The sequence below is a fragment of the Pongo abelii genome, chromosome 2 (assembly GCF_028885655.2).
Source record: "Pongo abelii isolate AG06213 chromosome 2, NHGRI_mPonAbe1-v2.0_pri, whole genome shotgun sequence".
NCBI classification, from domain to species: Eukaryota; Metazoa; Chordata; class Mammalia; order Primates; family Hominidae; genus Pongo; species Pongo abelii.
Genome location: NC_085928.1, coordinates 109977917 through 109994425, shown reverse-complemented (window position 1 = coordinate 109994425; position 16509 = coordinate 109977917). Strand labels below are relative to the sequence as shown.

The 16509-nt window shown below is 43.8% G+C and overlaps 2 protein-coding genes across 4 annotated transcripts in view; both read right to left on the bottom strand.

Moving 5' to 3' along the window:
- The window catches only part of ZNF445 (zinc finger protein 445), a 63913-nt gene extending 57592 nt beyond the window's left edge, over nt 1-6321 (bottom strand). Inside the window, exon 1 of the mRNA XM_054550954.2 lies at nt 6232-6321. The gene's annotated coding sequence lies outside the window, so the exon portion shown is untranslated. The remainder of the gene's footprint in view (nt 1-6231) is intronic.
- ZNF852 (zinc finger protein 852) lies at nt 229-14708 on the bottom strand. 3 transcript variants are annotated; one of them, XM_054550957.2, is made up of 6 exons: nt 14635-14703; nt 13670-13689; nt 13334-13482; nt 6658-6749; nt 6232-6358; nt 229-4327 (listed from the first exon to the last, which is right to left on the bottom strand). In XM_054550957.2, coding segments are annotated over exons 2-6 (1824 nt in total). In that variant the 5' UTR covers nt 13672-13689; nt 14635-14703; the 3' UTR covers nt 229-2873. The 3 variants fall into 3 exon arrangements, with proteins under 3 accessions (XP_054406932.1, XP_054406930.1, XP_054406931.1); XM_054550955.2 differs by lacking the exon at nt 13670-13689 and having other exon boundaries at nt 14635-14708; XM_054550956.2 differs by lacking the exon at nt 13670-13689 and having other exon boundaries at nt 229-4324; nt 14635-14708.
- Between the last annotated feature and the right edge of the window lie 1801 nt (nt 14709-16509).

Sequence of the window (16509 nt, the reverse complement as noted above, 5' to 3'; positions counted from 1 at the left end):
ATTTTTGTATCTTTAGTAGAGATGGGGTTTTACAATGTTGGCCAGGCTGGTCTCAAACTCCTGGACTCAAGTGATCTGACCGCCTCAGCCTTCCAAAGTGCTGGGATTACAGGCATGAGCCACTGTGCCCAGCCAAGTTCAGAAATTTCGAAAGGCCCTGAAAATCTTTAGGCCCCCAGTAATCCTTTCTAACTTTGTCTGAGACATCTCCCCAACCATCACATTTAATTCTGATTTTCTTGATCCTCAACTCTCTTTCCTTTCTTCTGCATTGTCTGAAACATACACCACAGTGCACAAAATCACCCCTCCAGGTTACATGACTGACATTGCCCCTCTAGCCTCCTCCTCCACCTTTGTCATACTGCGGATCCTGTCAGCCTGTTAAGAAGTCTGGGGGATGGAGGCCAGGTGCAGTGGCTCATGCCTGTAATCCCAGCACTTTGGGAGGCCGAGGCAGGCGGATCACGAGGTCAGGAGATGGAGACCATCCTGGCTAACACGGTGAAACCCCATCTCTACTAAAAATACAAAAAAAATTAGCCGGGCGTGGTGGCAGGCACCTGTACTCCCAGCTACTCAGGAGGCTGAGGCAGGAGAATGGCATGAACCCGGGAGGCGGAGCTTGCAGTGAGCTGAGATTGCGCCACTGAACTCCAGCCTGGGCAACAGAGTGAGACTCCGTCTCAAAAAAAAAAAAAAAAAGAAGTCTAGGGGATGGAAAGAGAACAGGGTGAACATTAGAGTAAAAGGTTCACCAGCACTGGGCCATTATTGCAAGGGTGGAAGGAAAGGTGATTCAAGCTCATGGACTGACATATGACTGCAGGAGGAAAGATGGTCTGGAAGATAATTAAGGCACAGTTCTCATCTTGAAATTAAGACAGCAGTTGTAGTGAGAAAGGACTAGCTGATATGGAAAACAGATTAGTTTGATACTACTATTTTACCAAAAACCTCATCACTCTGAATTCCAATCATCCAGGAATGCTGCTAGCTGAAATGTTCAATCATCTATATTACAGCCATGAAAGTCAAGTCTTCTTGCAGTAAATTTTGACTGTAAGGTTTTTTTTGTTTGTTGTTTTTGAGATGTAGTCTCACTCTGTCACCCAGGCTGGGGTGCAGTGGCACAATCTCAACTCATTACAACCTCTGCCCAGGTGCAAGCAATTCTCCTGCCTCAGCCTCCCAAGTAGCTGGGATTACAGGTGCACGCCACCATACTCGGCTAATTTTTGTATTTTAGTAGAGACGGGGTTTCACCATGTTGGTCAGGCTGGTCTCAAACTCCTGACATCAAGTGATCTGCCCACCTCAGCCTCCCAAAGTGCTGGGATTACAGGCGTGAGCCACTACGCCCGGCCGACTATAACTTTTATTTAGGAAGCAGGATGCAGTCAAATAGTTCAGAAATGGAGTAAGTGTGCAGGTCAAAGCATGTTATCAGTAGGATATGACTGCCCAACCCAATACCTAGATAAACAGACACTCATTCACACACAAATCCATTAGCTCTTCAAGGCTGAAGTACCAGTAGTAAGACTTCCAGGGCTACAAGTAGAAGATATCAATGAGTCTTTATATGTTATATATTATGATGCCACTTCCTTCTTTAGAAGCGTCTAGTCCAGTGGATGTAATGGGAGGGAGAAGGGAGCCTGTGCCCACGTTTATGATGGCTCAATTTGAATTTTAAAACTTAAGAACTAGCATATTCAAACTATTTTGTATATAAAGAAATAGATACCATACCTGATCTCAGAAGCTTACAAGCTGGTATGAAAGTATACACATATGAGGCTGGGTGCAGTGGCTCACACCTGTAATCCTAGTGCTTTGGGAGGCCGAGGCAGGTGGATCACCTGAGGTTGGGAGTTCAAGACCAGCCTGACCAACATAGAGAAACCCCATCTCTACTAAAAAAAAAAAAAAAAAAAAAATTAGCCAGGCATGGTGGCACATGCCTGTAATCCCAGCTACTCGGGAGGCTGAGGCAGGAGAATCGCTTGAACCCGAGAAGTGGAGGTTGTGGTGAGCTGAGATTGCACCATTGCACTCCAGTCTGGGCAACAAGAGGGAGACTGAGACTCTGCCTCAAAAAAAAAGAAAGAAAGAAAGAAAGTATACACATACACAACTATATATGTGTATACTTTGTACATATGTGATACACATATCACCTTGTAAGTTGAGAACAATTTACAAAAACATTTAACAGTTATACATTGTAGCACCAGCTAATTTAAAGCATTAAGTCCAAATCAATAGAAGTATAAAAGAAAACTATCTGAAGAAGTATAAAAGAAAAACTATTTGAAGAAGAAAGTCAGAGATGGCATAAATCTTGAACATTGTGAAGGAAGTGATTAGCAAACAGGAAGAAAAAGTTTTCTAGCTAGAAAACACAAAAATGATGAGAGGATGTAGCTTACAGTACAAATTTTTAAAGTAGCTGTGGAAGGAGATAGCCAAGGAGCAGGGAAGAATAATCTTGCAGAATGACTTAAAAAGTGACTTTACGTAAATGGTTCAGTGGAGGAACTGCAATAGAATAAAGAATATAACTGCTGTTCTTGAGAAATGCAGAATCTGATTATGGAATGCATACTAACAAGATAGAGTTTTAAATAGTTTTTTAAGAGAAAGAAGGAAACCTACAAGTTAATGACAGATGTAATCCCCAATTTCCTACTACTAAGTAAGGATCAGACTAAGTTGCACCTACTCTCCCACCTTAGTGACCCAAGGAAAAGCAAGTAGGTATGGTCTCCACTGTGATTAGTGGTCTCCAAGGAGACCATGATGAACATCCTTCTTATAAAGACAGCATAACTCAAAGGTCTTTGCTCTCTGTCTCAGAAAACCATGCCTTAAGAAGATGACCGAGCCAGACCTGAGGGCTTCTCTCCAGCATGAGTTCGCTGGTGGTGATTAAAAGTGGAACGCTGACTAAAGGCTTTCCCACACTCAATACATTCATAAGGTTTTTCTCCAGTGTGGACTCTCTGGTGCACAGTAAGCTGTGAGCTGTCACTAAAGGCTTTCCCACAACTATTGCATTTATAGGGTTTTTCCCCAGTATGGGTTCTCTGATGTACCATAAGACTAGAATTATAACTGAAGACCTTCCCACACTCATTACATTCATAGGGTTTCTCACCAGTGTGAATTCTCTGGTGTATAATGAGGTATGAGTTTTGATTGAAGGATTTTCCACACTCATTGCATTTATAGGGCTTTTCACTTGTGTGAAGTCTCTGGTGCCGAATAAGACATTTACTCAGACCGAATGCCTTACCACACTCACTACACTTAAATGGTTTTTCTCCAGTATGAATTCGCTCATGTTCAACAAGTTGAGAGATCTGATTGAAGGCTTTCCCACATTCACTACATTTGTATGGCTTTTCCCCAGTGTGGAGGCTCTGATGTCGAATAAGACATTTACTCCGACTGAAGGCTTTGCCACATTCATTACATTTATAAGGCTTCTCCCCAGTGTGGGTTCTCTGATGGTCAATGAGATTTCTATTGGAACAGAATGCTCTCCCACATTCATTACACTTATAAGGTTTCTTACCAGTGTGCAGAACCTGATGTCGAACAAGATTTTTACTCCGACTAAAGGCTGCCCCACACTCCTTACATTCATAAGGTTTCTCCCCAGTATGGGTTCTCTGGTGGTCGAAGAGTTTGGAGCTCTGATTAAAAGCTTTTGCACATTCATTACATTTATAGGGTTTCTCCCCATTATGGAGTCTCTGGTGTTGAATGAGATGGGAGCTGTGCCTATAGGCCTTTCCACACTCACTGCATTCATAGGGTTTTTCCCCTGTGTGGGTTCTGAGATGAACAATGAGCTGGGAGGTTTGCCTGAAGGTCTTCCCACACTCATTACACTCATAGGGTTTCTCTCCAGTGTGGATTCTCCGATGACCAATGAGGTGCGAACTCCAATAAAAAGCTTTGCCACATTCGTCACATCGATAGGATTTCTGTCCCTTTAAAACTCCTTCATGTTCAACAGGACTGGAAGACAGATGTGGATGTTCCCCAACTTCCTTATATTCCTCATATCCGTCTTTTGTGGATTTTTTCTTATCCTCATCTGTTATTTCCAAGAAATCACTTTCTAGTCTGCTCCCTTCTTCATTTGAGGGTTGTCCTTCTAACTCTTCGAAGGTATCTTCACAAACATCTCCAGTCTCTGTTTCCCCAGGAACCACCCCAAAGAATCCCCCTGATGTACTATTAGATGACTCTGATACTTTAAAAATTTCCTGCTTCGGAGTCAGCTCTGAACTCTCCATCATGTTCCTACCTGCTGCCAAAAGAAATAAGACAACAACTTTTACTCATTTCTTTTCCTGTTGAAGAAACAGAATCATAAAGAGCTAACATACCTGAAAAAAGTCACATTATGGTTAAGAAATGAGATGACACATTGAGAACAAGAGCAAAATGCTCAATTGTATCTTAGGGATAGAAAAACAAGGAAGAAGAAGATGGTCAGCGGAGGAGGGTGGAAAAAAGATATTGAGCCAGCACAGCCAAGTCAGAAGGGCCATTGGAAAGCAAGAGACTGGATTGCAAAGCATGCTGTGATCTTATATAAGTCACTCTCATGCTATGTCTCTTTAGCAAAATGGTAAACTTTGAGTTCCCTTCCAACCATGACATTACATGGTTCCATGGTTCTCAGAAAAGATGTTGGGAGAGGGAAGGCTGGCAAATACCTCAAGTCAAATATAAGAAAGAGACAAGGAAAAGATAGGAATGAGTTGAGAAATTTCTACTATGAGTGTATGATTAGGAAAGCGTACAAAAAGGAGAGATGTGTATGACAGGACAGTAACAAGATCTGGAGAAGCTATCAGTTGAGAAAAGCTGGACAGCAGTATTGAAGGAGACAGCAGAGTTCTAAAAGTGGGGATGCCACTGGCCCTCAGAGCACTGGCCTGGTAAGGAGCCAGTTGTGTACTCCCAGAAAAGATAACAGGGACATCAATCATTTGAAATATAAATTAAAATGTCTTTGATTCCCTAGAATATAAAGGAAATGAACAGGTAAATATTTGCCTTTTGGAATTCTGAATACAAAATCTGGGAGAAGGCAGAGTAATCATGGCCATGGAAAAACACCAAAATGTGGGTTCCTTTCAATCACATCTGAATTGGGGCCACAGCCATCATGTCAGTTAGCCTATGGAAAGTTTAAGATGTCTGGGTGAAAGATTCCTAAGCCCACCCTTTCCAGAGTTGGCTACTGCCCCATACACATCAATCACAGCACCTGCCCTGCCAAGAAGCCCTTCCAGGAAACTGCACTGCCCCAGTCTTTGCAGAGAGGAACACTTAGGCAACCATGCTCTGTGGCAAGTGACCCTGAACATCATCCCATGATGGACTGCAAGTGATTGGACCAGTACCAGGTACCAGACCCAAGGGCAGCTTATCTGTAGGTTAGTCTTCAGCCTCTGCCATGGCCTAAGCCAAAGCTCTGCCCAGCCGAGATGATGGGTAATGGCTACAGCAATGGGAATCTGTCTCTAAGGAAATGTGGAACTAGAAGTAGGGCAAAATTACGAGTGGTAATGGAATCTGAAGTGATACATGGAGAGACGCCAAGCCATTAGGAGACACAGCAAGCAACAAATATAAGGGAACAGGAAGTACAATTAGGAAAGAACTACGAAAAGGACAAAAGATTCACAGTGAAGAAAATGGGCAGCAGGAGGAGTACAAGCAGAGAGAAAACAGATACACTGCGAGCAGCTGCATTACATTCACACCGGAACACAGGCATCAACATGCATTTGCTTTTGCTGCTCTGGCTCCCAGGCTGCCCTGAGTCAGGGCCCTACTTCCCAGTCTGGTCTAGCTGATCAGTTTCTTCTGGGTTCTCATTCCTTTAAGCCTATGACTCACAGCTCCTTACTTACAATAACTTGAGTGGCTCTCTATTCCTTACAACTAAAAAAACCCTACCTAAACCACCTTATGTCAATCAATAATGAGGTGAAGAGAATGCTGATCATTGTTCAAGCTGAGTGCAGAGAGGGTCCCTATTCAAGAGGACCCAGGCAGCTCCATACACACTGACTCTTATTCACTCTAGCTTATCTCCGTTTGGAAATTTTCATAGTAAAAAGTTTAAAAAGAAAAGGAATATAAAAAACAGAATGGCAGCATGCAGACTCTTAAGTGACTAGAAAACAGAATCATTACCCAAGGAAGTCATGCTACGGTCATTTTCCAGCATCATGTTCCAGTGCAGGGCTCTCTGACTGAGTGCGACACCTTTCCATTTCTTCTGAGTATAGTCCTCAGACAGGTCCTCATACGCCACAGTATCCTGGAATGACAAGCTCCGATTGCTCAGGAACATTCACAGCCTGAAGGGCAGAGTCATCAGGGGTACAGAGGGCACAGGGTATGGGCTCTTCATGGGCAAAAGTATGGGAGAGAGGAGCTGAGATGACACCTTGAAAAGGACAAGTCCAGGGCAAGATAGAGTCCATTACCTCCAGGGGAAGCAATGAGGCAGGAGAGCCACAGGAATAGTCTCGGGGCAGAGTCCTGGGGGTGAGACCTCTAGCCATTCCTGGACCAGACTCATGGGGACGTGGGAAAAACACAAAGAACCAAGCTCACCTGGGGCCTGACCATCCGAAGTACAGTTGCCCCTGCTTGGTCTCCTGAGTTCCCCACTTGTGGAAGGGTAGGAACTGGAGAAGTACATTGAGCTGAGGGAGGAAAGAAAGCTATGAGTGGGACAAGCCCTGCTTCCGGCTCCCATAAGATCTATATTCCCAATAAGTGGATTCAAGAGAACCCAGGCACCTCCACACACACTGACTCTTAACCTCTTCCATAAGGCATTATCCCAAGAGTGCTGTGAATTTTCCCTGGAGGGTACAGTACAAGGTCCCGGATAAAGCTGAGAACTGGGTGTTCCTCCAAGCCCTCACTCTCTTCAACCTTTTTCAAGGAAGCTATTCTGGCCACACTCTCTCTCCCATGGCTTCCCTAGCACCAGCCAGCCCTCATTTTCCCCTCACAGTTGTGGTTCCTCATGCCTGCTCCTGCCCTCTCATTATGGACACTCCTTGCAACCCAGGCCCCAGTGCTTCCTTGTTCTTTCCGTCAGCAATCTGACCAACTCTCATTGCTTTAATACTGCTCTCACAGTTCTTACTTCTCTCCTAGACCCCTACCACATGCCTCCTGTTGCCTATGGGACATTTCACTTGGGTGTCCTGCAACACCTTAAGTTCAGTGTCTAAAATGCATGTTCTTACTACCTTCCTCTCTGGATTTCCCAAGTTATGTCAATGAATTCACACACTAGCCAAAACATTTTAATTCTTCTGTTTTCTTCAAACACAAGTCCCATGGATACTCCCAAAACTTATCTACAGGTTCAACACAATCTCTATCAGATTCCCAGGGGGCATCTTTTTAGAAGTCGAAAGCTGGTCCTAAAATTTATATGGAAACTCAAGAGAACCATACAGTCACAATTCTTCTTGAAAAAGAGGAATAAAGTTGAAGGACTCAAACTTCTCAATTTCAAAACTTCCTACAGAACAAGTCTTCAATTTATTGTATTCTTGTCATAAGAATAGACATATAGTTCAATGGATTAGAATTGAGTCCAAAAATAAACTCATACATCTTTAATCATTATTTTACAATGGTGCCAAGATCATTCAAAGTGGAAAGAATGATCTTTTCAACGAATGGTGCTGAGACAACTGGATATGCACCTGCAAAATAATGAAGGTGGCGCTCTACCTCACTCCATCTATAAAAATAACTTCTAAAAAATCGAAGACCTACATATAAGAACTAAAACTTGCCGGGTGCAGTGGCTCACGCCTGTAATCCCAACACTGGGAGGCCAAGGTGGATGAATCACCTGTGGTCAGGAATTTGAGACCAGCCTGGCCAACATGGCAAAGCCCCGTCTCCATTAAAAATAGAAAAAACTAGCTGGGCATGGTGGTGGGCCCTTGTAATCCCAACTACTTGGGAGGCTGAAGCAGGAGAATTGCTTGAACGTGGGAGGCAGAGGTTGCAGTGAGCCGAGATTGCGCCATTGAACTCCAGCCTGGGCAAGAGAGCGAGACTCTAGGTCAAAAAAAAAAAAAAAGAACTAAAACTCTAAAACTCTTATAAGAAAACTGTGTATAATAAGTCTTTGTGACTTATACCTTTGTGACAATGGATTCATGAACACCAAAATCATATTAAAACAAGGAAAAAATAATAAAAAATAAATAAATTGGACTTTACCAAAAGGAAAACCTCTTGTGCGTAAAAGAAAATAAGAAGAAAGTGAAAAGGCATCCACAGACTGGAAGAAAACACTAGCAAATCATGTATCTGATAAAGACTTGTATCTGGAATATATAAATAATATATTTATATTCTTTAATATATATATTTATATTCTTTATATAGAGAGAATATATATTTATATTCTTTATATAGAGAGAATATATATTTATATTCTTTATATATTACAACTCAATAATAAAAAGAAAAAAATAACAAATTTTAAAATAGGGCCAGGGCACAGTGGTTCACGCCTATAATCCCAGCACTTTGGGAGGCTGAGGCAGGCAGATCACCTGAGGTCAGGAGTTTGAGACCAGCCTGGCCAACATGGCGGAACCTCGTCTCTACTAAAAATACAAAAATTAGCCGGGCATGGTGGCAGGCACCTGTAATCCCAGCTACTCAGGAGGCTGAGGCAGTAGAATCACTTGAACCCAGGAGGCAGAGGTTGCGGTGAGCTGAGATTGCGCCCCTACACTCCAGCCTGAGTGACAGAATGAGACTCCATCTCAAAAATAAAAATGAAAATGGCCAAAGGGTCTGAATTGACATTTCTCCAAAGAAAATATTAAAATGTCTAATAAGTACACAGGATAGTCATCAGGGAATGCAGATTAACCCAACAATAAGATAGTACTTCACACCCAGTAAGGTGGCTAGAACAAAAATCCGATAATAACAAGCAATCATTGGAGGCCAAGGTGAGTGGATTGCTTGAGTCCAGGAGTTCAAGGCCAGCCTGGGCAACATGGCAAAATCCTCTCTCTACAAAAAATACAAAAAATTAACCGGGCCTGGTGGCACGCACCTGTGGTCCCAGCTACCCAGGAGGCTGATGTGGGAAGATGGCCTGGACCTGGAAGGTCGAGGCTACAGTAAGCCAAGATCACACCACTGCACTCCAGCCTAGGGGACAGAGCAAAACTCTTGTCTCAAAAAAATAAATAAAAAATCAGTGAGAATGTGGAGATATTGAAACTTTATCCACTGCTGGTGGAAATGTAAATTGATGCATACACTTATGAAAACAGTCTGACAGTTCCTCACGAAGTTAAACATATATTTACTAATTGACCTAGCAATTCTACTCCTATATATATATATATATATACCCAAGACAAAAGAAAATAGATGTCCATACAAAAACTCATACACAAATGTTCATAGCAGCATTATACATAATAGTAAAACGGAAGAAACAATCCAAGTATTCATCTAGCTTTTCATATTTATTGGCATAAAGCTATTTACAGTATTGGTATTCTCTTAAAATTAAATAACTATATCTTCTTTTTGTGCACACTCTTAACAATCCAGGAATACAGACATCCTTAAACTGACATGCAGAATAGACAAAAGAAATCTCCAACAGACGTGACACTAAATGGTAAAGACATAAAAAGCTTTGCAATTAAAAATAGGAACAATCAAACATTGTAATCCTAGACAATGTAATTAGACCAGAAAAAAAATGCAGAAAATAGACAAGAAAGATGCAAAGCAAATATACGCACGAATGGTATGAAACATCACCTAAAAAATTAAACAGAATGAACCAAAAAAACAGAACGTCGTAAGACATTCGGGAGACTGAATATATAATCAATATATACTCAATAACTTTCCAACACAATAGCAACCAATCAGAAAATGAATTAATACAATAGCAACAAAAATATAAAGTACTCAGAAATAAAGCCAATAAAAAATGTACAAAACCTTAGTGGAGAAATAGAAAACTCTGCCTAAAGACATAACAGATATAAATACATTTTGTATGGGAAAACACTCCTTCAAGATGTCAGTTTTTTCTAAATTAACATGCAAAGTCAACAAAATCCCAGCCAACCACAATGTAATTTTTCATAGAGCTTGATAAGCATACTCTAAAATTTAAATGAATGAGTAAAATAATAGTTAAGAAAACTTTTTAGATGTGGAAAGTTTTGTTCTACCAGACAATATAAAGCTGTAGTACTTAAAACAGCGTGTATTACTGAAGAAATATAAATATGCAAAACGTAGATAAAAGGAAAAGTACAGAATCTTGACACAGGCTTATACACATATGTAAGTTTTGTTTTTTTGTTTCTATGGAGACGGAGTCTTGCTCTGTTGCCCAGGCTGGAGTGCAGTGGTGCAATCTCTGCTCACTGCAACCTCCGTCTCCTGGATTCAAGTGATTCTCCAGCCTCAGCCTTCCAAGTAGCTGGGATTACAGGCATGCACCACCATGCCCAGCCAATTTTGTAAGTTTGATGTATGACAGTGATAGTGTCACCACAGTGTTACCTAAAAAAAAAAAAAAATGGGGTTCATTCACCTGGCGAGTAACAAACGACTGTGAGAATGCAAGTTTGGATCAATAGGAGTTTTATTACTTGGTGTAAGTAAGGAGGACACTGGGAGTATTTTCCAAAGCAGCGTCTCTCCGAGGGAAAGTAATAAGAGAATTTTATGGAGCAATGGAGAGGCGAGAGGCTACATCATCTCATGTATAGGAGGGGTCCCAGTGGTACAGACGCAGTGAGTCATTATGCCAGCACATAAGTCATGTGTTATAGTAATGAAGCTATAGCTACTCCCCAGGTGGAGACTTTAGCATGGTAATGAGAAAAGTTCACTCAGGTTCATCTATAAGTTGCTGGGGTCTGTCAGGAGCTGGTTTTTTTTTTTTTTTTTTTTTTTGAGACAGAGTCTCACTCTGTCGCCCAGGCTGGAGTGCAGTGGCACCATCTCAGCTCACTGCAAGCTTCGCCTCCCGGGTTCACACCATTCTCCGCCTCAGCCTCCTGAGTAGCTGGGACTACAGGCACCTGCCACTACACCCGGCTAATTTTTTTGTATTTTTAGTAGAGACAGGGTTTCACCGTGTTAGCGAGGATGGTCTCGATCTCCTGACCTTGTGATCTGCCCACCTCAGCCTCCCAAAGTGCTGGGATTACAGGCGTGAGCCACCATGCCCGGCCTGGGGCTGGTTTTAACTAACTAGGTGACTGCAATCCACACAGGGTTTAGGAAGAAACAGGCTGCAGGGCAGGAGGCTGTAAAACTGGCTGATTGCTCAAGTTGATTAAATTCCTACGATCCCTGGAGGCCCTCTCTGTCCACTTACAGCAGCAAGACCTTCTTTTAAAAAGAGCCCCAGAACCTGTAAAATTAACCTGTGCCAGCAGCTGTGCTTGCTTAGAGAGACAAAGGCCAAATATCAGTAACCACAAAGGAGAACTTAGCTCAGCAGTGCTACCCAGGCCTGAATCCTTGCTTCATTACCATATTAAAATCTCCACCTAGAAGGGAGAAATACACTTTGCTAGGCACATATAGTGCTGGGTACAAAAGAAACAATGAGACTGGCCAGGTGCGGTGGCTCACGCCTGTAATCCCAGCACTTTGGGAGGTCAAGGCGGGTGGATCACCTGAGGTCAGGCAGGTGGATCACCTGAGGTCAGGAGTTCAAGACCCGCCTGACCAACATGGAGAAACCCCATCTCTATTAAAAATACTAAATTAGCCAGGCATGTGGTGCATGCCTGTAATCCCAGCTATTTGGGAGGCTGAGGCAGGAGAACTGCTTGAACCTGGGAGGCGGAGGTTGCGGTGAGCCAAGATCAAGCCATTGCACTCCAGCCTGGGCGACAAGAGCGAAACTCCATCGCAAAATAAAAAAAAAGAAAAAAAAAAAAAAGAATGAGACTGAGCACACTCCATTTCTTCCCATAGGGCCCCACCTCTTTCCAGGATCCCTGCCCCACTACATGCCCTAAGAGACCTTAAAAATCTCTCTTCACCACACCCAGAGGAGGGTACTTCGAGCATGAGCTTTTCCTTCTCCATTCCTTCATCAACAAATAAAGTTTCTGCACTGCTTAACGAAACTTGTTCTCATGTTATTGGCATGAACACCACCAGGGAGGTAAAGGACCCACTGAAGTCAAACGACTCCCCTTGAGAGTTGGTAACAGCAGCATTACAAGTCAGTGGGAAAAATTAAACTAGTCAATGAATTGTGTTGGAACAATTGGCTAGGCAAATAAAAATAGTAAGTAAAATCACACAAAAAATAAAGAAACTTAAAAAACAAAGCTAAAAGGCTGAGCGTGGTGGCTCACGCCTGTAATCCCAGCTCTTTGGGAGGCCAAGGTGGGTGGATCACGAGGTCAGGAGTTCAAGACCAACCTGGCCCAGATGGTGAAATCCCATCTCTACTTAAAAAAAAAAAAAAAAAAAAAAAAAAAAGCCAGATGTGGTAGCAGGCGCCTGTAATCTCAGATACTCGGGAGGCTGAGGCAGAGAATTGCTTGAACCTGGGAGGTGGAGGCTGCAGTGAGCCAAGATCGCGCCACTACACTCCAGCCTGGGTGATACAGAGTGAGACTCTGTCTCAAAAAAAAAAAAAAAAAAACCATAAAGACTCTAAGAACCCTGGTGTAAGCAAGAATTTCTTAAGACAACAAAATGAAAAGAGTGAATATATTTGAATACATCAATATGAAAAAAATATCTGTCCAAAAGAAAAGCAAAAGAAAAAAACACCAAACACAAACCACTAATAGAAGTGGAAATCTAATAGCCAACAGGAAGGATAGTTTGAAAGTCCACAGTAAAACTAAAAAGACATATTCCTTATGCTACAGGAATTTAACTTGTAAGAATCTGCCCTGAAAAACACTTGCACGGGTATTCAGACATTTACACAGGTATTTACTAGAATATTCTCTGTAATAACATAATACTGGATTTAACCTACTTGTCCAACAATATGCCTAATAAAAGTAGCATTTTTATAGGATGAAATACCATACAGCACCTAAAAGGAACATACTAGATCCTTATGCATCACCATGACTGTTCCACTATTCACCAGGTGGTCAGGCTGTGCTGCCAAGATTAAAAGGCCATCCAAGGAAGGGACAGCACATGATTTGAGGTCGCTGAGGACAGATACCAACCACATCAGGCCCCAAGAGGTACAGTGTATACTTACAGCAAAAGGAGAAACAGGGAACAAGATCCAGCCTCCTGCAATGCAAAGATCCCCCACAGCCAGCAGATCCACTCCACAGCAATAGGGCTGGTGTGATGCACACACCCCTCTTAGTAAGGAAGAAAGATCTCAATTCATCCTCCCCACTCCTATGGGGTGTGAAATACAGAAAGCTGAGAGAATGAATGAAGGCCACTGACTTAAGAGATTAAACATAACAAAGGAGTGCACATGAAGCCTGAAGCAGTGAAAGACACAAGGCATTAAATGCAGCAGCACAGGCTGTGAGGGCTCTAACTCTGCAAGGAAATGTTCCAGGCTCAAGGTCACTCTTACATTCTTAACTTGGCAATGGGCTATAAAAAAAAAAAAAAAAAAAAAGACATTAAAAACTGTTAATTCTTCTTATCTCCCAGTTTAGATATTCCTTCTTTCATTAATTTAACAAACACCTTCTAGGAGCACCTACTATGTCCCACACACTAAGGTAACAGCAGTTAATAAAGCAAACAAAAAGCACTGCCCTGGCAACGGGCTCATGGGAAGATCAACCAATAAACAAATATATGCTATGTTAGACGGCGACAGGTGCTAGGAAGTGAAATAAGAAAAAGGGAGAAGTCTCCCATCCAACTACTAACCAGGCCCGACCCTGCTTAGCTTCCGAGATCAGACGAGATCGGGCGCGTTCAGGGTGGTATGGCCGTAGACAAACAATGAGAACACATGGTCACAGGAAGAGGAACATCACACTTCGGGGACTGTTGTGGGGTGGGGGGAGGGGGGGAGGGATAGCATTGGGAGATATACCTAATGCTAGATGACGAGTTGGTGGGTGCAGCGCACCAGCATGGCACATGTATACATATGTAACTTCCCTGCACGTTGCGCACATGTACCATAGAGCCTAAAGTATAATAATAATAATAATAATAAATAAATAAATAAATAAATAAAAAGGGAGAAGTCTATGCCAGATGTTTTCAATGTCAGAAAACCTGGAGACTAAGATTTCCGGACGGTGGCTACTTTCACTTTTCTTCCACTTATCTAATTGTCTCTAATAAGTACGCTTTATTCGCATAATTGGGTGAAAAGATAAAGCCAGGAGAAACCGGGACTCTTCCAGATTCTCTGCCCCAGACGCCTGGGGCGCGAAAAGGTACGCCCCTCGGCGTGGCGGGGCGGGATCCACGGCCAGACTCCCGCCCCAGGCGCAGCCTCCAGGCGGGGCCTCGCCCGCCACTCTCGCCCGCACAGCCGTCCCCACTCCCCACCCTGCGCCCGGCCGGGCCGCTCACCGACTCCGCCGCCGAGAGACAATCATCCAACCTCCGCCACCGCAGCCAACCGCCCCGCGCCTACCTCCCGGCTGCCCCAGTTGCGCACGCGCGTCGCCTTCCCGGACTCTCCACGGCCTCTCTAGGAAACTGGGAGGGCCAACGTCTCTGCTTCTCCCTGGCCCCAGGGCGGCGGGCGGCGGGGCTTGTCCAACATCCCTCGCCTCCCTCGGCTGGACACTTCCCTTCCACGCTCTGATGCCCAGGCGCGCTCCAGACCTCTATCGGCTTTGGCGTATTATCCTACATCCCTCCCATCGGGTCTGCACGACTGCCCTGGAGGCCTCTCTCCCTTCAGGGAATCAGGGAAGAAAGGGATCCAAAGCTAGCGGTGAAAATAGGGCCAGCGGCCTGGCGCGGTGGCTCACGCCTGTAATCCCAGCACTTTGGGAGGCCGAGGCGGGCGGATCACGAGGTCAGGAAATCTAGACCATCCTGGCTAACACGGTGAAACCCTGTGTCTACTAAAAATAAAAAAAATTAGCTGGGTGTGGTGGCGCGGCGTCTGTAATCCCAGCTACTTGGGAAGCTGAGGCAGGAGAATCGCTTGAACCTGGGAGGTGGAGGTTGCAGTGAGTCGAGATCGTGCCACTGCACTGCAGCCTGGGAGACAGAGCGAGACTCCGTCTCAAAAAACAAACAAACAAAAATAGGGCCAGCAAATCCCCAAACATAAAACCCTTGAATGGAGAAATTCCCAAACAAGGCAATAAGCCCAGCACTGGCCATGAGAGCACATTATCTCCTTTTAAGTAAATGCTACAAGCCCTAGGCACACTTTTGCAACTGTTCAAGGGTCATCAGGCTGCACATGACTGACCAAGACACTCAATTGCCCACTTTGGATGGAGCTGCAGCTTTGTGGGAAAAACAGATAATAAGAAATTACACAAATACATCAGTGTCAAGTGGTTACGAACACTACGTTGAAATGTAACAGAGTTATTTAATTGAGAGCGAGTGATGATAATGCTTGTATTTTTTCTGGTACTTTTCTGTATACTTCCGGTAGCTCATAACACACTGGCTGCCATGCATTGATTTGAGTTGCCCAAGGAAATAGAGTCAGTAACTGGAATAGCCACTGAGTCCAAATCTTTTGGTCTTTTCACTACGGTGCTTCATAAAAGCTCTCCCGTCCCACATGCCTGTAGAGGGAGAGTTGGGGATAGCATGGCTCCTAGCTGGGATCCCAGAAGCTAGGGGTAGAAGGTTGTGGGCAGGATAGTGAGGAGGGCAAGATTCCAAGGAAAACTAAAATCCCTGCCCAGGAACGGTTGCCACCTGGGAAAGCAGGAATGACCCAACGCATCAAGGCCCAAAGTGTACTCAAAGAAAAACAGGTTAGAATGAGGGTCAAAACTTAGACCAGAAAGAGCATTAGCTGGGCGTGGTGGTGCGTGCCTGTTGTCCCAGCTACTGCGGAGGCAGAGGCGGAAGGATCGCTTGCGCCAGGGAGGTCGAGGCTGCAGTGAGCATGATTGGGGCAGTGTACTCCAGCTTGGGCGACAGAGCGAGACCCAAGGAAGGAAGGGAGGGAGGGAGGGAAGTGAGAAAGAGAGAAAAGGAATGAAAGAGAGAAGGAAGAGAGAGAGAGAGAACGACAAAGAGCAGGCTGCTTCTTGGGCTACAACCTGGAGAGGCTGTGTAACATTATGAGTTGGAGAAGCAGGTACAAAATAGTAAAAACTTCTATAAAATAGACGAACAGCATGTAGCAGAACAGTGGGTTTTTAAAGGTAAGAACAAGAAAACCAAACAATAGAAAAAAATAGATTGATTAACATCAGGTTACTTTTCTTTTAAGGATTGAAGCAGAGGGGGCCTTCCTTATGC